Source organism: Panthera pardus, unplaced genomic scaffold, assembly GCF_024362965.1.
Source record: "Panthera pardus isolate Hobbes unplaced genomic scaffold, ASM2436296v1 HiC_scaffold_22, whole genome shotgun sequence".
NCBI classification, from domain to species: Eukaryota; Metazoa; Chordata; class Mammalia; order Carnivora; family Felidae; genus Panthera; species Panthera pardus.
This window is the reverse complement of record NW_026526788.1, coordinates 72,654,327-72,678,109: the sequence shown is the minus strand read 5'-3', so window position 1 is coordinate 72,678,109 and position 23,783 is coordinate 72,654,327. Positions and strand designations below refer to the sequence as shown.

Sequence of the window (23,783 nt, the reverse complement as noted above, 5' to 3'; positions counted from 1 at the left end):
ACAGAAACCCCTTCCCCTAGCCCCTGACCATATTCCAGTAACGCCTGACTTCTCTGTGTCATGAGCTGTCTAGTAAGATAAGCCGTGAACTTGAAGTAAGAAGATGTGGGTTTGATTTCCAGCCAGGCCGCCCCCTGGCTGGGTGGTCCCGGGCAGGTCACCTGCTCTCTTTCGATCTAAGAAGTCATTCAGCAAAGTAGCTATCCCAGGGCTGGCACATATGTGGATCTCAGCAACTGAAGTCATGAGGCATCGCCTCAAGGAGGCCTGGATGTGTTCAGAGAAGGGGTCCAAGTGTGGGGTGAGGGTGGACAGAGTTAGCAACATTCACAGAAGATGGGACACGGATGCTGATTTGAAGGATGACCCAGAGGTTTCCAAGGAGACCAAAGTCTACAAATCCAAGGAGACCAAAGTCTACAAAGTCCCCCTTTCTTTTTTTTAATATATATATATGTTTTTTAAGTTTATTTATTTATTTTGAGAGAGAGAGAGAGAGAGAGAGACAAAGAAAGAATGAATTGAGGAGGAGCAGAGAGAGAGAGGGAGAGAGAGAATCCCAAACAGGTTTTATGCTATCAACACAGAGCCCAATGTGGGGCTCAAACTCACAAACTGTCAAATCATGACATGAGCAGAGATCAAGTCAAGTGCTTAACCAGCTGAGCCACCCAGGCACTCCTCAAGGTACCCCTTTCTTTTTCAAAACAAAATTTAATGTTTGTTTAATTTTGAGAGAGAGAGAGAGAGAGAGAGCAAGTGGGGGAAGGGCAGAGAGAGAGAGAGAGAGAGAGAGGAAGACATAGAATCTGAAGCAGGTTCCAGGCTCTGAGCTGTCAGCACAGAGCCCAACACGGGGCCTTAACCCACAAACCACAAGATCATGACCTGAGCCAAAGTCAGAGGCTTAAATGACTGAGTCATGCAGGTGCCCCAAAGCACCCCCTTTCTTGAATAGTGCCAGGCACCTGACATTAAGACAGACCTTTCCGACCCGTCCCCTCTGTTTAAACCACTTCTCCCACCCACTTCTGTTGATTCAGTGTTAAAGATTCACATATTGACTTTCTTCTGATTATAAAAGAAAAACACGTTACCTGTTGAAAATGTGGGGAGTAACATATAAAACATAAAGATCACTCATACTCTTGTTATACAGAGATTACCACGATTACTGTGTTAACGTCTTTCCTTCTAGTCTTTTAAATGCACGTATACCTACTCTGGAGAAATAGAGAAGTGGGTTGATGTGATGTATTTACCTAGATATGTGGCTCTGAGTCTATAATCAATAGTGCCTGACATTTACTGGCACTTACTATGTGCCAGCCACTTGTTCTACGCACAAGTATCAACTCATTTAGCTAGAAAGTAGCTACCGTTATTATCCCCAGTTTACCGATGCGTGCACCGAGGCAACCAGAAGTGTCCATTGCCACACAGTAAGAAATTGAACCCAGGCCTGTGCTTTAAACTGTGATCTCTAGATACTGCCTTTTTTTCTTCCTGGCTTCAGCCTAAAAGACATCCTACGTGTGGAGGGCTTGGTGAGCTTCTCTCTGGGAGCCTTCCTGTTACCCTTGGCTGTTTAAGGGAAGGGGTGTTTATTTATTTTTTAAAATGTATGTGTATATGTATGTATTTAGAGAGTGTGTGGCGGGGGGGGGGGGGGAGAGAGAAAGAGAGAGAGAGAGAGAGGGAGAGAGAATCCCAAACAGGCTCTGTGATGTCAGCCCAGAGCCCGACACAGGGCTTGAACACACGAACCGTGAGATGGTGACCTGAGCAGAAACCAGGAGTTGGACGCTTAACCAATGGAGCCACCCAGGTGCCCCAGGGGGAGGGTTTAGAGAGAGGTCAGGTGACCCGGGGAGAGCAGCCTGGTTGTCCACGCAGGTGCACTCAGCAGGCCCTAAGTGAGCATTTCTGCGTCCGGGGCCCTATCCTCCACCCTGTCACTCAGAACCGGAAGCGACAGCCACACGAGGTCTGCTTTTCCCAGGGAGACCCCTGCAGTTAGCTCGGCTCAGGGAAGGCAGGCATATCAGAACACCACACTGCCAAGTTCACATGGAGAGCCTGAGCTGGGTGGGCCTCCCTCCCCTTTGCTGTTAAGCCCCTTCTGTCCCAGGGTAAGCAAGCCACACCTTGACAGAGGCTGCTTGGTTACCAGCCTGACTCTGGTGGGGGTCACAGGTCTCAAACTGCTTTGCTGACCAGCCTCGAAAAAGTGATTGAAATTTTCCCGTGCCTCGGTTTCCTCATCTGTAAGCAGGATAATGCTAGCACCTTCTTCTAGGGTTGTTAGGAGAGTAAGGGAAAAGAACATAACCCACAATAATCCATAATGAACTGTGTGCTCTTTGGAGAGGGCCCGGAGCTCTCTCTCCCCCAGGGTAGGAACCAGGTTTTCCTATCCTTCTATTTACCAGCTGGGCCTGGTACATAATAGACCCTTAATACCTGCTTGTTTTAGTGTGCAAATAAGTAAGTGAATGAATGAATTCCCACCCTGTAGATCTGTGAACCCCTGAAAGTGGTGTGCAGAGTATCAGATTCCCAAAGAGGCATGTGACCCGGGAGGTGTCGAAGGGTGGCCACAGGCCTTGGGACAGGGTAGGGTAAGCCCCACCCTGGTCTGGCAGGAGCCCAGGGGGCGCCCGGGTGCCCTGGCAAATAAGCTTGGGGAAGGGCAGACATTCTGAGCTCATTCGTGGGACCTGAGAAGGACTTTTGTGGGATCTGACATTTCGTGTCCAAATGTGAAATTCCTTGGCCCCCGCACAGAGTTGAATGTGTTGGCTGCAGCCAATTTGCCTTCTGATCTCACACGCACACCCCTGGTTTGTTTTGAGAGCTGCAGTTTGGAGAAACGACAACACAATTTAGAAACCAAATCGCATGGCCAGAGTGAGGGTAGTGGTCGAGGCAGGATCCAGCTCCCCGCCCTTCCTGGGAAGCGAGGGGCAGTCTCCTGGCAGAGTTTAGAGAAAGAGGAAGATAGAAAAATATGACAAATCATTAAAGGGGATCTGGAAAGGACCAAGGGCCCCCTCATTATCCCTCTGCCTTAGCACAACGGTTTGATTTTTCTGCATGCCAGTTATCTATCACATGCGGGCATAATTTTAGTGGTTATAATCAGTATACAGACTTTTTCTGCTTTTTTTTAACTTAATATGATATTATGACATTTTCCCATGTTGCTACACCACCTTCCTATTTATATTTGTGATTCTAGTCAGTTGTACTCTTTGCACGAAATAACACTGAAAAATACATGCCTAAATATAGTTGTTTTCTTTTGACATAGAATAGATTTCTAAGAGAAGGAATAATTGATCAAAGTGTTTTTAACGTCACAGATGCTTTTCCAAAGTGTGAAACTTAGTTTGTATCAGCGTTATCTATATATGCGTGAAAGGATAGTTTTAACACAATCTCATCATCATTAGATATTATTGTTTCATTGTTTTACAACTTACCCAATGTTTTGTAAGTGTTTAATTGTAGACACACACATATAAATCGCTGCTAAGAATGATAATTTTTCATGTGCTTGTTTAACATTTTCCTTCATAGGTATATTTCTTTGTGATTTTTTTAAAAGAAATTTTAATTGATTTATTTTTGAGAGAGAGAGACAGAGCATGAGTGGGGAGGAACAGAGAGAGAGGGAGACACAGAATCTGAAGCAGGCTCCAGGCTCTGAGCCATTAGCACAGAGCCCGACGCAGGGCTCAAACCCATGAACCATGAGATCATGACCTGAGCTGAAGTCGGATGCTTAACGGACTGAGCCACCCAGACGCCCCATTTCTTGGTGACTTTTGTGTTTAGCTCCATACTTTGAGAAACACACATGTGCACACATGCACACCTGTTAGATCACATGTGAGACAATGTACCACCTCATGTATTTTTCTTTTTATCCTCAATTTGCTTTGTTTCTGAAACAACAGAAACTTAACTTTTTTAAGTTCAATATTTTAATTAAAAAAAAAATTTTAATGTTTATTTATTTTTGAGAGACAGAGACAGAGCATGAGAGGGAGAGGGGCAGAGAGAGAAGGAGACACAGAATCCGAAGCAGGCTCCAGGCTCTGAGCTGTCAGCACAGAGCCCGACGTGGGGCTTGAACTCATGAACTGTGAGATCATGACCTGAGCCGAAGTCGGACGCTCAACCAACTGAGCCACCCAGGTGCCCCAATATTTTGATTTCTTAAAAAAATTTCTCCTCTTGCTCCAACCTTAGAACTTTATCAGGACACCAGGGAAAAAAAGCAGGGGGGGCGGGGAGGAAATCAAGACGATGACAACCAGGGCACCTGGGTGGCTCAGTTGGTTGGGTGTCTGACTTCAGCTCAGGTCATGATCTCATGGCTGGTGGGTTCGAGCCCTGTGTCGGGCTCCGTGCTAGAGCTTGGAGCCTGGAGCCTGCTCCGGATTCTGAATCCCTCTCTCTCTGCCCCTCCCCCAGTCAAGCTCTGTCTCTCAAAAATGAATGAATTTTAAAAAAATTAAAAAAAAGACAATGGCAATGTTTGGGGGCGGGGGTAAAGTAAATAACACTCTCCTACCTTTACCCCGACCATCCTCCATCCTCAGGGTGAACCAGAGGTCGTAGGACAATGCGTTTTCTTCCCGTTTGACCAGTGGAGACCGTCCAGGTATGGGCCTGTTTGGGGAGGAACTGTCTTCCTTCTCTCCCCTCCTGCCTCCCTGCGAGCCAGGGAAGGCCTTTGCTGGGGCATCTGGGGATGTTATGTGTAGTGCCGGGGACTGCACTGCACAGAGCAGACCCCTGGGGCAGGGGGAGGCTGGCTTGTGGACCCACCGTGGTGCCCGAGAACCCTGCCCCTGGCCTGTGCGCCGGGCCTGCTCTCTGGGCAAGGTGAAATGTTGTTCCACAGTTGAGTGCTTGGCTTACTGTCTGGTACCAGAAAAGCAAACACAGATGGGAGCTGTTGCTGCTGGTGACTAAAGTCGTTGTCACAGTCCTTCTTTCCCGGGCAGGGGTGGGGGGGGAGCACCCATCCCCGGTCACTGAGCATTTTTGTCTTCACAGCAGCCCCGAGAGGAGGGTACGATGATTAGTCCCGTTTGGCAGATGAGAAAAACCTGGCTTGGAGTGATTAACACCGAAAACTCAGAAGTGGCAAAGTTGGCATTCTGCTCCGGGTGGGTGACAGGCAGGGTGAGGCAGGGGGACTAGGTGTGACTTTTATCTGTACTGTGGGAGACTGGGCATCAGATAGGCTTGGCGATCTGCCTGAGGCCACACAGCAAACGCACGGCAGAGCCTGGTCTTGGAGACACGGGTCTTGAGACCAGGTCTGGTGCCTGTCCCACTACGGACGTGGTGATGACTGCTGTCAGCCAAGTGCACACCATGCGCCAGGTGTGCTGGGGCCTTCTTGGTTCTTATCAACCTAGGAGGAGGTCCCGGGGAGAGGCTGGATGAGACCCAGGATCACCCGCGCCTGAAGCTTGTGTTTTAGCCACCCCGGCCCTGCCGCACGCGGGTTTGCCCTGCAGGACCGTGGGATGTGAGCCTGTGTGCCAGCGCGGGGCTGGGGAACAACAGGGCGCCTTTGTCCCTGCTCCCCTGACCACCAGATTGTCCTCCTGACACGTGGCCCATGTCCCTCGTCTGGCTGAAAAGAGAAGGCTGATCAGTTTTACCTTTAATCTGTCTACTTTCCAAATTTACAGAGTTTCTGGGGACAGGCTGGTTAATAAAAATAGTCTCCTGGGAAATGTGTCCACTTTTCCACACAGCTTCTTCCTCACTCAGGCAGGCTGGGACTCATTACTGAGAACTGGTTATGAGGAATCACCGTGCGTAATGACCAACATTGACGGCAAGCTTCCTTTGTTGAAGAAACTGGGTTAAGCATTATCCAATGTAACGCTCCAGTGGCTCTAGTAGATGGGATTTTATCAACCCTCTTTTACAAGTGAATCCGAGAAGGTAGGTAACCTACCCAAGACTATCGAGCTTGGAAAGGGTGGAGCTTGGATTCCAACCCAAGTATAACCCAACTGCCAAACTCATACCCCTTAACTCTTCCACTCCCTGCCCCCTGCCCCCTGCCTTCCAATGGAGGAGATAGAGGGTAGGTGAAGCCCGGAGCATTTTCCTTATACATTTTGCATGCCTGGGTATTGGTCAAGGTCTGCCTTGAATTTTGGTGACACCTGTCTGCTTCTCTCCTTTCCTCTGGGGTTGGGAGCTCCTGAAGGCTGGGTCCATGTCTGGCTAGACTGTGTCCCAGCACAGCAGCACAGTGAGGCGCTTGTATGTGTCTGTTGCGACAGGAGAGTGAATGACAAGGCACGATGGAGTGGACAGGTGGGTGACCAGCTGTCTTGGCTGATTTGGAGTGGGGTGTTTTTGGAAACGGTGTGATTTTAGGGCAAACCTTGGTTGTAGAAGACAGGGAGTAGACCCGTTTCCTTGACTTCTTTTAGGACAGGACTCTACCTCCAGATGGTGAAGCTGGCCAGCTCTGGGGGCTCCTGACTCTGCTCCTTCTAGCTCCAAGTCTTCCGGCAAGTGACTTGACCTTACTGCGCTCAATGTCCGCCTCTGAAATGTAGGCCAGTATTGGTTTGTGCCTCAGAGGGAAGGCTGTGAAAACTAAGTGGGCATGTCTGGAAAGGACCGCTGCTGTGATAGCTTCCTGGGAAAGTCCATGTCCTGTGAAAAGCTGGATTTTAAACATTCGGTGATTTGGATGCTGGGTACCTGGGGTTTCATGATATCATTCTTTCTACTTCTATGGATGCTTGAAACTCGCCACAATAAGCTGTTTTGAACACAAGTAATAGATGTCTGTTAGTTTTGCTTAGAAAACAAACACAAATAGGGAGGTGGGGAGTGGGCAAAGTGGGTGAAGGTGGGGGAGGTCCAGGCGTCAGCTTATGGAACGAAGGAGGTACGGCATAGGGAATATAGTAAAAAAATACAAAACCGAAATACAATCGCAGATATATCGTGGGATAGAATGCAGAATGTACATGAAAATTTTAAATTAAGCGGTAGATTCTAAAGAAATGAATGGCTTAAAGCAGCTGCTTAGGATTACAACCTCAGGCCGAGGCTGCTTATGATCTCACCGGGCCTTCAATGTTCTCACCTTTAAAAATGTCAGGAATAATGACGCTTCCCTCCAAGTACTTTACGAGTCAAGCGAGAGAAGAGATGTGAGGGTGCTTTGGAAACTGTAATTCTGCCTTCCAGTTCGATGATTTGTTCATCCTTTTAATACGTTTCTTGAGGCCCTGCTACGTGCCAGGTGCCAGAGTAGGTGCTGGGGCTCTCCATGGCATGCAGGGTAGACTGGGGGCATTCTCCTGAGATCACGCTGCCCAGGTGCAAATTCTGACCCTGCCACTTACTCCTCGGGGAATCATGGTGGGCCTCAGTTTCCTTGTCTGCAAAATGGGGGCAGTGATCCTTCCTCTGCATTGCTGTGTAGATCAAAAAGGACAATAGAAGTAAAGTGCCTAGAGCAATGCCTAGCACACAGCAAGTACTTAATATATGTTCGTTATTACTACCTCCCACAGGGAGGCTATAGCCTAGTCGTAAAGGCTCAGAATAAACAGATAAGCAAACTGGCTTTAAAGAAGAACCGGGGTGGCATGACCTAACATGAAACAACTGTGTGGGCCCCTCCAGGGCCCCTCCAGGGCACTGACCTTTAAGGTAAATCAATTGGATGATATTAAGCAGGGGCAGAGGTGAGGGCAGAGGGCAGCAGAAGGTGAGGCAGGAAGAACTGCTCTTGACAGAGTAGCGTCGAGTTACTGGGTATAGTTGGTCAGGTTGTGAACTGTTCAACCCTTAGACATTGTGGACCTGCATTTTTTTTTTTTTTTTACATCAATTGTCTGGAAGATAAAATGAGTGTGTTATTTTGATCAGGATATTACGCTGGTTTTCCAGCAGTTGGAAGTTAAGTGTCTTGGGAAGGGACTCCTTGTTCTAATGGTAGTAATTGTGAATGTGTTATATGGGTTAGTGGAGGCTCAGGAGTGGGGGATAAGACAGGGGTGTGACTGGAATGAAGCTAGCGGGGTGGATGGGGCCACATCCTGCAGGGCCTCGTAAGCCTGGGAAACAAGTTTGGGTTGATCCTAAATCCAGTGGGAAATTTGGGGGAGGGTTATGAACAGAGGAAAAGTGGATCTCCACCCACTGCCCCGCCATCCATCAGGCTGACCTGAAGGGGGCGCAAAGAGTAGCAGCTGGAGGCCCCCGGAAGGCTGATGAGAGGTGAAGGGGATGGTCTGTTGTTACCTGATGGTGGTGGCCCTGGAAAGTAGTGATGTTCGTTGCCCATTTGTTAATGAGGAAAAGGCCAACGCAAAGTAAAAGCCAAAGGGAGGTGGGGAGAAGACAGGATTCCGAAGATATTTTATAGCCACAGATCAGTTCTTTTTCCTGAATCTCAAAGTCCTTGAAGACCTCCCACTTCTGCATCTTCTCACTTTGGCCAAGATGCCTGTGTTTTGTTCCCACATGGCCCGGAGCAATGTCCAGATTGGAAATCCATTGCAAGCAAATGGATCTGGGACTTCGTGGTAAAGGGGGTGAGGATAGGCGGACCCCTGAGGCTGGAACTAGGGGGAGGGCCAGGTGGGCCTGCCAGGGGCAGGTGCAGTGGCTCGGCTGGTGTCAGCCCCAGATGCCATCTGGGTAGCCCTGGCTCTGAGCGGGACTGTCTGAGCACTCCGTGGCACCGCCTCCATTGATGGTACCAGGAGGGCGACACCCCTGTCCCCTTCACTGGGGGAGGCAGGGGTTCGGAGGAGGTTGGTTAACGTGCCCAGGGCACCCTGCCTGATGCTGGGGCCCTCCCTTGCCCTGCCATTCACAGCTGCTTCCTGACATGGCCTGGTCTCCTCTGCCCAGTCTGCCCATAGGAAAGCCACCATTTTGTTCAGTTGCTAACTAATGGAGACTTTTGAGTTTGATTCTTAGTCTGGGGTCTAAGGGGCCTCAGCTGGGCTTCAGGGTGCCGAGAGCCTGGAAGTGTATGGTGGGGGACACCCTTTTTCCAGAATAAGGGCAGAGTTTTGTTGGCCAAGAGTATAAATTTTGGCTGTTTTGCTTCCTTGAAGCTTGGAATGGTAACTGGTACATAGTAAAACCTCAATAAGTGTCTGTGGAAGGAGGGAAGGATTATCTCAGGATTAAGGTCCTTATCCAATTGTTCTTCCTCAGCCCATGGCTTCCAGAACTGAAGGACATCTTTTCATGGGCTCTTAGTGAAGACTTAATGGTCCCTCTCCACTTTATGGGTGAGGCCCAGAGACAAGCTCTCACAAGGCTGAGCTCAGGAACCTGCTGACCTCAAGACAGATCTCCCCTCCTCAACCCAGTGCCGCCTTCCTCTTTTCTCCATGCACAGACTGTGACCATGGACCTGCCACCACAAAGAAGACGCACAATAGTGCAAACTGCGCGGGCAGAGAAGCCCGCCTCCATGAGGGATGTGCAAATGTTCCTGTGATGGGGCAGAACCATCCAGAAAGGCAGCTCTAGGATGGTGGGAGAGCAAGTAGCACCAGCCTAGGGGAGAGTTGATTTTTCAAGGACTTTTCCTGGCATTTGAGGTTGCAGGTGGCTGAATCTGCCCAGGCTTATCTTTGCACGGTGCAAAATGCTCTCTTTCTTTGCCGGGTATTCTAGAAAGCTGGAGAGAAGGGATTCTGGAGGTCAGCATCATGAGGCGGATGCCTCAGTTCACACTCTCTGCAGGGGACAGATATTGCTAATCATCACCGCATTCCTTCCCACTGAGCTAGAAAGGGCCTTAGTGCCTCCTCTGGTGTCCCTGCCAGGCATTAGCAATCAATTGCAGTTAGCTTCCTGCTGGGCCTTTTGGAGGGGGGCCACTGAGGGCCCAAGAAGCTGGGAAGCAGGGCGCTGTCTCTATCTGTATGACTTTGAAGGAGAGATTTAGCTTCTCTGAGCCCCGGTTTCCACCCCACTATTTATTTACTTGACCACTCATTCATTTCTTCCACAAACATATATTGAGCACCTACTGTAAGCCAGGCATCGGGCTACCAGCTGAAGAAGGTGCAGGAAGTAATTTTTCCCTGTAACACAAACCCTTTTGGCTCTAATAGTCTACAGTTTGTTGCAGCCTTTGTGAGAGCTTTCCTGGCCACGGGATCATTCCGGTTTTCCTTCTCTGAGTCTTGTCTCACTTTGCCCTGTCCTCCTTCGTATGTGGCTTCCAGAATGTTCCATCTTACTATGAACCAGGAGCTTGCAGAGCCAGGGTTTGGGCCTTCCTGAGAATACTGCTAAGAGAGTGGCCACAGATGTTTGCTCTGCTGTCTGAAATACTTACAAACAATAATTGGATGACCCTTCATTACCTGAGTAGGCATTTCTCAAGTTTACACTGCAGGCCTGAGTGATTGTGATATTCTGAGAAATAATTTCCTCTGGCCCTTGAATGTTGCTCCTGATAGAATCACGTGGCAACCCATGTTGTATATGCGAAATGTGTTTTGGAATGTTAATGGAGAAGCTGATTCACACCAGATGGGGTAGAAATCCAAGGGAAAAGGATGTATAAAGTGGACACTGTGATTCAGCTCTGAGTTTGGATTTTTAAGAGGTACTAAAGGTCAGAGGTCAAGGAGAACTTGACCTATTGCCCGGGCTATCCCTTAAGATTTTCTGTGGCCTTAGCTCATCTGAATCTCGGCCCTGTTATAAAGGAGTCACTTCTATGATATTCAGTGTATAGACCAAATTCTGGTGGCATCTCACAAAGTCCAAAGCAGCTTTTACTGGAAGCTTCCTACATAAAAGCTCAGATTTGGATTCGTCTCAGTGTTTCTCAAAATCAAAAAAAAAAAAAAAATTCTGGATAAACATTTTAAAAAAGAGCTAGTCACCCCCATATCTTCTGTGTGTCTTTCACCAGCCAAAAATTTTTTTTGCCTAGATCCATTCTGTAATTTATAAGACACAAAGGAGAGGCATTTTTGTGGTCCAAATTTGCCAATTAAATAATAAGTCCTATTTACTGTAGCACATGTAGCCTGGCCCTGTGCTGAGTGTTTTACATATATTATCTCCCATAATTATCCTGCCTGTGATTATGAACCCCTTTTACAGATGAAGAAACAGACCCAGAGAGGTGTGTCCTCGGGTCACTTGATGGGGACAGGGAATGACTCAGCCCAGATTTGAACCTCGGGTCTGGCTGACTCTACGTGGCCCCACATTCTTCTCCACTCTGCTTTCTCGGGTTGTACTTGCCCTGTCCCTGTCTCACTGCACCCCCTGGATTCTCACCTTCAGTGGTAGATCCACGAGGAAGGGAGGAGGGTGTGTCTGTCTGGGGGCTGAAGAGCAAGGAGGGAGGCTGTTGCAGGGTGGTGTCTGTGGGCTGGGGGGGGGGGGTGAAGAGAATCTCAGAGAAGATGAGTAATTGAGGGCCTGAGGCCGAGGCACTATTTTCCTTTTTACTATTTAACTGTCTGTTCCAGGCGCTATGCAAAGTCTAGGGGCGACAGTGGTGGACATAGCCAACCTTGGGAAGCTTGCAGCTGGAGGGGGAGATGGGCCACATGACATCGGAAAGACCTGAGTTCTAGTCTCAGCCCTGTGGCTTCTCAGCTGCAGCTTTCTGGGCCTCGATTTTGCCATCTATACAATGGGTTAATAGTAATAGTGACCCCAGAGTTGTGATAAGCGCAATGATAGGAGTGCTTGGGGAGTCAGGCACAGAGGAGAGAGTGGGGGCCTCATGCTGTCTTGGAGGGCCAGATGGTTTCCTGGAAGAAGTGACATCTAAGTGACCTGGAGAATGAGAGAGGTTTATGGCAATAGGAGTGGAGAATGGGCTCCCAGGGCAGGTGTTGGTTCTTTGGGGACCTGAGGACAGGCCCACGTGGCTGAAGTGACCGGCATGAGGGGGCGGTGGTGACGTGGCTCTGGGCTGGGCCTCTTTTTGGGACTCTAGTGGCCAACTGCAACCTGTAATTGATATAAGCAGAGGTGGGGACGTTCTCACTGCCCACCACCACAGACCACAGCCTGGGGCCCTATGGCCCAGAAGGTGGAGAAGAGATCATTTGGGGGGTGCTGAAGGGAGCCCACAGGGAGCACTGTGAGGGGGAGTTTGGAGGGGAGGCAGAGGGGATTTGCTGCAGAGTGACCCCACAAGTGTGGATGTGGTCTGAAATGGCTGCAAGAGCCCCCCGGGAGTCGATGGGATGTCCCTGTGGCGGGCTTGGTCCCCCCGCTGGGTGAAGCCTGTCGTGCTCCTGTTTCAGTGAGGGAGTCAGTCCATCCACCACCAAGCATTTACTGAGTGCCTGCCCCATACCAGGTAGTAGGTTCTGGACCTGGGGATACGGAGGTGAGCAGCACAGTCCGAGATCCTACTCTCACGGAGCTCACTTCGGGTGGGGAGGAGAGTCTCGGTTAGAGCCGTCTGGGAGGGTGGCATTTCCCGGAGTGGGTGAGGGAGCAAGCCACGTGCTTGTCTTGGGGACTGTGTCCCAGGCAGCACCACTACCTAGAGCGGGGGACCAGATTTGGCGTGTTCACGCGGATGGTGTGTACGATTTGGCGTGAGGGGTGGGAGCGTGGAAGGAGATGAGGTCGGGACGCATCAGGAGGCCGATTCATGTAGGCCCTGGTAGCAGAGGAGTGAAGAGACCTCACTCTGCCCTTTGGTGAGGGGACTACGGGCATCAAGGGAGGAGGGCGGGAGCCCTTCCCTCTGTCGAGTGACAGGAGACAGGCCCTGCCTGCACGGGCGCCTTCCGACTGCTCTGAGAGGGCAGCGCCCCCCAAGCACTTGGTGAGGCGGTGCATGTGGATGGCCACCTGGGCACCCGGCCGGCCCAGCGTGTGCTCGCCAGGGCGACTCCTAATGAGTGTGGTGATTAGTAAAGCCCTGAGGACAACCCCTAGGCCGACTGTGCCCTGCCTTTCATATTCCCTGAAAATCAAAACCGTCGTCTGCTCTCTGCCCAGCACATCATTCCCCATCATCCTCATGCGCCCTCCTGTCACTGTGGCTCGGTGTCAGCAGAGAGGGCAGATGGCCCTCAGGCCTTTCCGCCATAGGTGGCAGGAGGGTGGGGACTGCGGGCTTCCCGCTGGTTCTGACAGCCTGCCAAGGCCAAGGTCTGGATGCCAGGGGTCAGGAGCCTGATGGAAAGAGACAGGTGCCATAAGGACACTGAGGAGGAGCACCCAGGCCAGGATGGGGGTGTAGGGAAGGCTTCCTGGGGTCGGGAGGTCCGTGCTGAGCTCTCCAGGCAGCCGGTGGTGGCGGGGTGAGGGGTGAAGTGTCCCAAACACCAAACGCATTTTGAGGCGTTTGAAATTCCAGCATCTCCAAGAGGCAGGGGTGGGTGTGGGGGATTGAAAGAAGTCACGAGGGATGGGGTGGGTGGGGGAGAAGGAGCCGAGAGGTGGGTGGGCAGGGCAGACCAGATTCCCAGAACGATGGACTGAGGCTTAAGACAAGAACCGGAGACCCGTGTGGTGGCCCTGCAGACATGTAGGCGGTGAGAGATGATGGGTTGGTGGCAGTGAAGGTGGAGGGAAATGCCTAAGGTCCCCTGGGTAGCACTTGACCTGCAGATGGGCCGAACTCGGACAGACACAGAGACACGAATGAGAGCTGATGCCCAGGCGTGGGGCTTGGCGGCTTGTGGGTGATGCTGCCTTTACGGAGACCCTGCGGGCCAGGAGGGGGGTAGTGGAGGATGAGCTGGGCTTTGGTAGAATGGGAAGGGCCTGGGAGGTGCCCTGGGGAGACTCTCAGGAGGTCTGGAGCCCGGGTGGGAGGTCAAGTCCTGGGTGAGGTGGACCTCCCTGCGGATAGACAGAGGAGGCTTCTGAGTGCTGAGCTGCCTGAGCAGCGGTATAGAAGCAGGAGAAAAATAAAGCGAGATGTGTGAGTATATAGCTTATGGTAGGAGCCTGGGGACTGGGGTGGCGTCCATCCTGGGTTTCCTTGGGCTGGTGGCCTTGGACTGGGGTTCTGAAGGATGCCCGGATGTGGGCAGTTAGGGGAGGGAAGGGAAGGGGGCGTCAAACATGGAGACAAATGTAGACTGTAACCATGTCTGAGAAAGTCAGCTGGAAGGGCTGAAGCAGAGTTGACCTTGTCACCTGCACAACTGCCTTAACCCTTTCTCCGGCCTGCATTCAGGTGCCACATGCTCTTGGCCTGCAGGGCCATGTCTTGGATCTGCCTCTGAGATGCTGGGGTATTGTCCCAGCAGGCCAGTAGTCTTAGTAGGAAGAGGGCACTCTGTAGGAAAACAGTATTCTCCACTCTGCGAGTGTCCCCAGCCATGTGCCCCCGCCCCCCACCGCCCACTACCCTGCACAAGTGGCCATTGTAAAAAGCTGCCTGTGACTTAGGAATATCTAATACTTTTTGGACGGCTTACCATGTGTCAGACCCCAAGCAAGGCATGTTCATGCATCAGCTCATCTAGTCCTCTTCATTCTCACAAAGGGGGTTCTCTTGTACCCATTTCACAGATGAGGATATTGAGGCTCAAAGAGGTTAAATAACCAGCTCGTGGTCTCATACACAGCCAGAGACTTCACACTCAGGATTTTTAATGCAGGCAGGGGGCAAGTTCATCCTTCTCCTTCTACTTCTTTTTAAATGCTTATTTATATTTTTGAGAGAGAGCACACGCGAGCGGGGGACGCGCAGAGAGGGGGGGGGGACAGAGGATCCAAGCGGGCTCTGACAGCCGAGAGCCCGATGTGGGGCTTAAACTCTCCAGCCGTGAAATCAACCTGAGCCAAAGTTGGATGCTCAACTGACTGAGCCACCCAGGCACCCCCCCAGTTCATCCTTTTAACTCATCACCCTAACATCACTTTCTGAGCAGAGGGTGGACTCTGGGCTCCGGTGGCAGCACCCCGCCTACCCCCTCCTCCATAACTTGGCTGCAGGATGACGCCTCCCTTAGGTGCCCTTGAGAGAGGTGGCCCATCTCAGGGCATGACGGATTGCTGATCGTTATCCCCGTTTGGTCACTCACTTGTGTGTATTCTAGGGATCATCACCGAAATCCCTTAAACCTCAGTTTCCTTCTCTGCAAAATGGGGACCTCTAGTTCCCACCTCTTAGAGTTATGCAGGGAAAATGAGATAAGGCTCTGAAGCACTTAGCATAGGCCAGGCATAAGGGAAAGGCCAAGTAACGGTGGTCATTAGAGTCTTATCACAACCCTCGTTGCCTTCTTGCACAGAGGACCCAGAAGCCACTTGGCCAGTCGCGAACAGGTGCCCGGGCGCGTGTGTGGGGCGGAGCCTGAGTACAGGGAGGATGAACCATTGACCGCCGAAGCTCTGCATTATTAATGCCGTTATTCTCAGACTTTTAACGAGGGCCGGGTTGGAAGCCCTTATATGGAAGGCGCGACGCAGCCACCGAGGCTAGCGCCTCCCGGGGTCCCGAGTTGCCATGGAGTCCAGCGGGCGACCTGGAGGAGGATGCCCGCGGCAGTGCGCAGAAGGAGGCCCCCAGCGCAGGTCCTCGGTCTGCGGCCTGAGTCCTGGCTGCGCCGGCTTCCTCCTTTGCAAGGGCGCTTGCCCGCTCCCCTGGGACCCTGGGGGGTGGGGGAGAGAGATAAATTGGTGGAAACTGGAGCCGGCTTCCTCGGGAGAGTGGGGTTTCTGTGCGGTGCCTGCTGCAGGGCTTGAGCCCCCTGCCATTCCAGAGAGAGGACGCGCAGCCGGGCGGAGGGGACCTGAAATCCAGTCCCCGCCGCTCGCCGAGCTGTGCGCTTTCCGTGCGCGCCGGCGTTCGGCCGGTAGACGAGCCGCCCAGCCCCTGCCGCGCCACCTCCTAGGCGGCGGCCGACTCGGGGGGCGAGTCCCGGAGAGGAGGGGCCGGGCCTGGAGCGACGGGTCCCGGGGGCGGGCAGACGCCGAGCCGGGCCCCGCGCCTGCTTTCGCCGGCCTTCCCCAGCCTGCCGGGCTCGGCGGGGCGGGGCGCGGGGCGGGCCCGGGAGGAGCGCGGGGAGGAGTCCGGGCTGCGGCGGCGGCCGCGTCACAGCAGTGCTCCCGCTGCCCCGCGGCTCAGACCCGGCCCGAGTGCCGCCGAGGACGCGGACCGGGACCCGCACGGAAACAGGGGCTGCGCCGGAGGTTCCTCTCGCGGGTCGGGGCTGCGCGACCATGGCGGACAAGGAGGCCGGCGGCGGCGACTCGGGGCCCCGAGGTGAGCGCAGGGCGCGGGTCCTGCGGCTGCGGCGGGGCGGGCCGGGCGGGCCGGGCGGGGGAGGGATGAGGCGCGCTCGGCCCGGGGCCCCGAAGCTCCCTCTCGGGCCGCGGGAAAGTGGGCGCGCACCCCGCAACATCTTGCCCCAGCGGGGAGGGCCGGGGTCAGCGCCGCGGCGGGGCAGGGGATCCTGGGGGCCGCCTCCGGCCCGCCGGTCACGTGCTGCGCTCCCGGCCGGGGTGCGGACACTGCGGCGGGGACCGCAGCCCCCGCCCGGGCTCTCTGACCATCCCCGTCGTGGCGGGCGGGGGTGGGGGGGCGCCTCCTGCGGGGCCCTTTGCGAGTCCGGGTGAGAACCTCCCCACCGTGTCCATCCCTTGCGCGCTGTGCGGGGACGCCCGCGCTTGCGGAGTAAAGGGCCGGCCGCCGGGTGGCCCCGAATCCCCAGCGGCTCATTTCCGTGACTCAGCGAGGCGGGGGTGGGAGCCTGGGGCAAATCGAGGATTTGGAGCTGTCCCCTCGCCCCTCGGAGGTCGGACTTAACAAGCCGGGAGTGGGGGCTGCAGCTCCAGGCTGAACTGCGGCGCACAGCCCGCCCCGCCCATCCCCAGGGATTCTGCGGGCTGTGGAGGCGCGAAGCGGCGGGGGCTCGTCCCCTGGTTGCCCGGGCGGGGGGGAGGAAGGTGGCGCCCAGCGCCGAGGACGAACGCCCGCATTTTGCAAATGTGCCGTGGCTGCTTTCTTTGGGGAGCGAGGTTAGGGCTCACATGGGGCGGGGGTGCTGGGTAAGGAGCGAGAGAGGACCGGGGAACGGAGGGAAGAGGAGGAACAGCTTTTGGAGCCCAGGGCTGTAAATCATGGTTTCGCCAGCCGAGGGGACGGCCTGGCCAGGATCGTGGGTCCCAAGTGGGGAAAGTTGGGCGCACGGAGACGCCGCGCGTCCCTGACCGGAGGGGCTTTAGCAGTAGCAGCCGCTGGAGGGGAGCTGCAGGGTAAACCGCCTGGCGAGGATGAAATTAAAATGTCTCGGAAGTAAGGGAAATTCATCCAGGAAAGGCTCTGCGGGGACCTCAAAGCTGGGGAAACTGAGTCAGGTGGCGGCGCAGACACCATGGGCGGGGTGCTGGCAGTCTTACTGTCTGTGGCCGCGGCCCCCGCCCTTTGCTGCGCTCCGAGCGGCACCTGCCCCCTCCCCAGCCCATTGTTCCTGCAGATCTGGGAGGTGCCTCCCTACACGGCACTGCAGTAGTGGGGGAGTGCGGGGGGAGGGGGACATCCTGACAGGGCTCACTCTGGGGAGCACCCTGGGAGCGCCCAGGCGGAGCCCAAACACACATCCAAATCTCCCCCGCCCCTGCTCTTCCCCAGCTGGCAAATGGGGTTGATGGGCTGGTGGCTTTGTCTGGATATCACTCAGCAACTGGACTGATTTATTCCCCCCCCACCCCCCAACCCTTTTCCTTTAAATTGGAAAAAAAAAAAAATAGGATGATAGGGAGGGACATCGGAATTGCCAAGAATTGCTAAAGCTTAAGTTAGTGAACCAGTTTCTTGCCTTTCGTGCTTCAATAAATAGTGAATGGCTGTATCAAATGCAAGGTTGGCCGTAGGGTGTGTGAATTCAGAAAGAGTGAGCAGGGACTTGCTCCCCCCTTCGCCCCCTCCCGCGTCATTGTGTCTTGTAAAATCGAATTCAGCACCCCTCCCCTACACGCATGCACACACAGGCACTGTGTGGTTGTCTCTCCTCAGGCTGGGAGAGCTCCCCATCCAGGACGGGGAAACACATGCTGGGTGTCCCGGGCCACCTGGCACTGTTCGCCCGTGTCTATTCTGGAGTGTTTCTTCACTTCCAATGATCTGCAGTTCAAGGCAGCCAGTGAGAACATCCGACACATGGACTTGGGACACAGAGCAGGCTGTCCCTGGCAACTTGCTGCTTCTCTCTTGGTTCTCATCCCTTCATCTCTAAAATGGGAGATATTCATAGTATCTCATAGGAGCAGAGCTCACCCACCAGCTAACACGTCTATTTCTAAGGTTTCCTCACTGAGTATTCTGTGCTGGGCAAAGAGCATACCTTATTTTGTTTGTTCAAGCCTCATCAGATCTGTTACCAGCATTCCCCTTTCCGCCAGGCAGGAAATCTAAACATAGGTTGAGCGACCTATCCAAGGTCACATATCTAGGAAGTTTTGATTTGGACTCAGGCCATCTGATAATAGGGCTCTCGCCCTTCACTGCCATCCTGTGTAAGCCCTGTGGGTGTGGCCAGTGATTACTACTCTGTTAGGGACATAAAAATGGTGTTCTTCAGGAGATCATTTCGAGGATGCTTTTGGTGCAAAAGGATAAGTACCAGAGCGATCAGACCGTGTTGGCTCTTGGGAGCAGTGGGAGCCCTGGGCGGTATGGCCAGAAAGGCTGGCCGTAACATTTTTCCCAACAAAGCAAGTGGGGGTGGGGTGTGGGCGGAGTTGCCTGCGAAACAAGAATGTTGGTAGTTGTGGAAGCTGGGTCATGGGTACATGGTGGTTCATTACTGTGCCCTTTGTATATGTGCGCAGATTTCCTTAATAGAACATTTAAATTAATTTACAAAACCAGAAGGGCCACCCCTTTATCTTTAGACCTTCAATCCTGCCCCCACCAAGACCTAGGCTGGTGGATCCAGGGAGCCCTAGAAGGATGAGATGAACGGGAGGGGGGGGTGTGGGGCGGTTCAGACTGAGCTAGCTCCTGTGGTGACCCAGGCAGGGATAGGCATGGGCAGTGGCCACCTCGTCATATGCTCCAGGGTGGGGATGGGGTAGGCAGAGGAACAGCAGGCAGGGGGGTTGCCTGTGTCCTGGGGGGGTCCCTCTGGAGGCATTGCGTTGGACTTCGGAGATGGGATTCTAACGCCCTAGCAGTTAAGCATCATAAAAATAAACATTTTAAACACTGACATTTATCGAGGACTTCGTCTATGCTGCAATCTGAAAACACCAAATGATTTCATGTGGCCCTGGCCAAATCACCTTTGTTATCGAATGGCTGGCTAGGAGAGAGTCCCCGTTACCCCCATTTCACTTCTGGAGAGAGCTGCCAGACCAGCCTGGCACAGCTGGGAATGGGTTTGAGTGAAGGTTAGGAAGTGACCAAGCTGTCCAGCCTCTCTTAGCACATGCCTGGCCTGTCATAGGCCCTTAGGGAATCCTACTGAGTGTCCGAATGAATGAGCACACGACCAGTAGAGTGTGACTGCCCCACTTTCCCGTGGCCGCCAAACTACAGACGGAAGTGGAAGGGCACTGGTCGTGGCTCTCGAGGAGCTAAGGAAAAGTTGAAATGGTGCTCTGGGTTTCACTGGCGAGGACTCTGACCATGGATCCACTTCTGTGTCTGTACTTGCATTTGAAGCTCTGTCCACTGCCACTGTGGTCCCTCGGTACTCCCTGTGCACGCTTCCCGCACCGTGTCCTGTGTGTCTCAGAGCCCGGGATCGCCTTTAGCCCTCAGGCAGTTCCCCCCGCCATGCACATCCTCCCTTTCCCTAGCAAACTCCTACTTATCCTTCAAAACCCAGCTCAGGTATCACTTCTTGGGAAGCCTTCCTAGGCTTATCCATCTTGGTGACCTCTCGGCTGCGTGGTTCCAAAGTCTTTGGTACTGGCTGTTGATAATCTCAGCGAGTGTAGATGGGGTGCTCAAGACGTTCCAATTCTGTATATCCCGTTGACTCTTCCAACAACCCTATGAGGTTGTGTTATTATGACCCCATTTTGCCGATGAGGCGGTTGAGGCTTTTGAGAAATATGGTAATTTTCCCAGTGGAGGAATCAAATCACCCAGCCAATGAATGAATGCTTGAGATGGGATATGAATCAGTCACAGACCCTAAAAGCGTGTGCTTTTCTCTTAATGCCTTTTCTCCCAGCAAGGGGGGAGAGGGATTATGTCTTTCATTTCCGCAATCTTAGTAAGGGCACATAGTAGGTGCTCAAAAAATATCCTACTGTGTGTCGAATGAATATCAGCCAGTAATCCCTAAGGGAACACAGCAGTGGGGAATGGCATCTGCATCCTGCCCACTCCTCGCGAAATGGTGCTTCTAGAAACTTGGATGCGCAGGAGTGGGTGGAAGCTGAAGAGGAGTAGGCAGGGCTCAGTCAATCCTGAAAGAGATGAGACTTTGATTCCAACAAGGGTTTGAGTGACGAGTCAATACCGTGGGGGTGAAATGCTCTCTCATCACATAAATAGGCCTCTGGTAGGGGAGGAAGCTTCTTTATTATTGCTGTGCATAATTAGAATGGCAGGGAGGAACCAGGGGCTTTAATGAATGAGCAGCATTCGGCAGGGAGGGAGCGCCTTCCACCTACAGGCATGTCTGGGCATGGAGAGCAGGGAGAGCCAAGGAGGGGACCAAGACGTGCGGGCACTGCCCAGGACCGACACTGGCCCCACCACAGTGGACTCTGCAAATCCTTGCTGCCTTCCTTTTATTGGAAATGACTCCCGATCCATGGCTCCGAGATGGACGGTGACAGGGGCACAGGAGTAAGGGAGCAAAGTGGCTTTGGGGCCCAAAGTGCGTGTCAACTCCAGCTAAGCATTCCTTTCCTGGTCTGTGTAAGGAGCACGTGACGCCTGCCTCGGTCTGTTGTGGGGATAGTGCAGGTATCAGAGGGGCAGGGATTTACCAAGTTTTTTGCCCCGTAAGAGGAAGGGAGAGACGGCTTTCTTGCCTCTGTCTCCCAGATGTCCACGGGGATTGCATTGCCTTGTGTGGTGTGGCACGGGGTCCAGCTGCTCTGCTTTCTTTAGAGGCTAGGGAAGGTGGGCAGATTCTGCTTCAGTTTTTCTGATGTGAGGCTGTGTGGAGAACATGTTCAGGTTCCCGATGCCTTCGGACCCTCAGTGCTCCACTCTGATGCGACGAACACCTCTTTGCCGGCAAACACAACGCCTTGGACGCCTTTCCCCCATCTCTGCAGATTCCACTGGTGGGAAGCAAGAATGAAGGCAGCTGAAGGCTGATTCTGGAGCATGTAGTATTAGAGGGAACCCTCTTTGGCTCCTGGACATGCCCTGGGGTTAGTTCTCGATCCCAGCTGCCTGTTAGAACCACCTGGGGGGGCTTTGTAAAAGTCTTCATGTCTGGGTCTCCTCCCGGAACTGTTGTATCAGGACTTCTTTGAGTGGACAGCCAAGTTTGAGTTCCCACATATCTGGATTTCAGACTTGGGACCTCAGCATGAAGGGGGTAGAGGGCAGGACCGTCCGACACCGTTCACTCCCTGTCTGTGTCTGCAGGGTTTGTAAGCACCAGCTCTGTGTTAAATGCTTCGCCTGTGTCGTCTCATTTAATCTTCATGAACACTCCATGAGGTGGGAGGTTTTACACAAGGGGAAACTGAGGCTCAGAGGAATTGGGTACATTCCCCAGGGTGAGAGAGCTGGGGGCAGGAAGGGGTGATGTTAGAACAGAGCTCAGGGCCGTCAGCAAAACCTCCATGGGCACAGCTTATCCTTAGGGAACTTTTTCTCAATCTTCAGCCATTTGAGATTCACTTTCCTGATTCCACTGTATGTTCTGACCACCTAAACTGTGATTTATTGATTACTTTTAAAATTCACCTGCTGTTTTTTTAACAGGATTTAAGAGTCTTATTTATGTAAATTCCATACATGGGACACCTGTGTCACTTGCCACAAACAGAAGGTAACCGTGGCGAAAATGTATGGAAACCCAAACACGGGCAGAACCCTTTAGCCCCATGTGTTTTTCTTTGGAAAGCTTTGTGCTGAGGCTGCACTCTGGGTAAGAGGGAGACCAGAGAGTTTTACAGGAGGTCAAGGATACAGGAGCACCAGAGTGAGACATTCTGTTTTCTGGAAATCAGTCTCCAGAGGGACTTGAATGGGAAGAGAAGTGTTTTAGGAATCACCTGGGAGGGAGGTCCTTATGATTTTCAGTCCCCGACCTTCTGGAATTAGACTTTCCAGGGAAAGGGGCCCTGGGAATGGATTTGCAAAGCCTGCCAATAAGACTTATAATCGGGGCCGGGGGGGGGGGGGGGACTAGGGACTAAGGCACTCCCTCAGGGACTCTGAACTAGAATGTGCTGCTTTACATTGTCCGAGTCAGGGAGAGAGAATGTTTCGGTGTGATTTTACAGAAACAGTCGGCTTGGATTCCAATTCTGACTTTACCACTTAGCAGCCTTGGGGTTCTGGGCACGTGACTTAGCCCCTCTCCCACCCCACCTCAGTTTCTTCATCTGTAAAGTGGGACTAATCAATAGCACCCATTTCAGAGAGGATTTTATGTATTCCCACAACCTCTGCTACGTTTATGGCTCATTTGCTGTTGTCTGTTATTATGTATTATTAACGAATCCTGTAGACACAGGTAGGGCATTTATCAGTGGCTGCATTTTCTCCAGAAGGCCCAGAGGGGAAAAGGGCTGGCCCGAGATCCCACAGCTAGGAAGGGGCAGAGCTCAGCTGGAGCCTCAGGCCGCATGGCTTCTTGTCCGGCAGGCCTAGAACTTTGGAGATGAGCTGGGTGTCTCAGGCTGTGGGCCACATTTAATGACCATGTGGCCCCTTGCCATGGCTCTGAGCTCCCTGCTGGGCTTCTTGTTTGGGGCAGTAGTGGGGTTCAGTAGTCTTTTTGTATCCCTGGACTCTATCCAGGGCTGCCTACCTCTGCAGGACTCTCGTGTGGCCTCCCCGTCTGCCGTTGGACGGGCTCTGTCTGTGTGCTGAGACTCCAGGCCTGGAGCTCTGCAGAGACCGTTCTGAGCTCCGCCAGGACCACCCCTCCTCCTCCAGCCTTGACCATGACCTGGCAGCTAGGGATGTCAGGCGGGGCAGCATATGCGCCTGGGTTTTATCTTGAGGGTGGCCACGTGTCCTGGTGGGTGCCTCTTGTGCAGTTATGAAAAGTGAAATTCTTCATAGTGACTCCTTTCACTTTCTGAGCCTCCCAGTTTGGAAGATAAATTATGTGGTCGTGCTACTGAGCTCTGTCCTTTCCCCAGCCACGTGGGCCTCAAGTGGGACGGGAGAGGCAGGAGGATGTGTGGCTAAACCGGGTTCAGCCGTGTTTAACTCCTGGGTGTGATGCGGCTGCACCTCCATTTCTCCTTCTGTAAACAAGGGTGGCTTGGGAGCCTGCTCTGAGCTCCAGTGGGTGCTGTGAGAATCGAATGAGAGAAGATAAAGTTAAGGCTAAGCACGTGCCTGGTGCACGGCAGGTGCTCCCTACGCTGTCGTTGATTGTTGCCAATGACGGTTTGCTTTGGGAGTTGTCGGGGTGAGACGTGGGATCTGGAGCCAGACTGCCTGGGTGCCACCCTGGGCCGTGTCATTTCCCCGCTCCGTGGCCCTGGTAAGTTACTAAACCTCTGGAAGGCTCAGTTTTTCATCTGTAAGATATGGGTTGTAATCGTCTTCTTTGTGTGCTTTTGGTGAGGATTAAATGAGTTTGTATCAGACGAGCACTTAGAACAAGGCCCGTCATAAAGTAGACACTAAATTA

The 23,783-nt window shown here is 53.0% G+C and overlaps 1 protein-coding gene across 2 annotated transcripts in view; it reads left to right on the top strand.

Moving 5' to 3' along the window:
- The window catches only part of HSPA12A (heat shock protein family A (Hsp70) member 12A), a 165,099-nt gene that overhangs the window by 80,336 nt on the left and 60,980 nt on the right, over positions 1 to 23,783 (top strand). Inside the window, exon 1 of one of the 2 annotated variants that reach the window (XM_019459562.2) lies at positions 16,052 to 16,252. The exons of the other annotated variant lie outside the window; for it this stretch is intronic. Within the exon in view, the coding sequence (XP_019315107.1) occupies positions 16,210 to 16,252 (43 nt within the window). The 5' untranslated portion in view covers positions 16,052 to 16,209. Of the gene's footprint in view, positions 1 to 16,051; positions 16,253 to 23,783 lie in introns of those variants that run through there. 2 annotated transcript variants of the gene reach the window in all.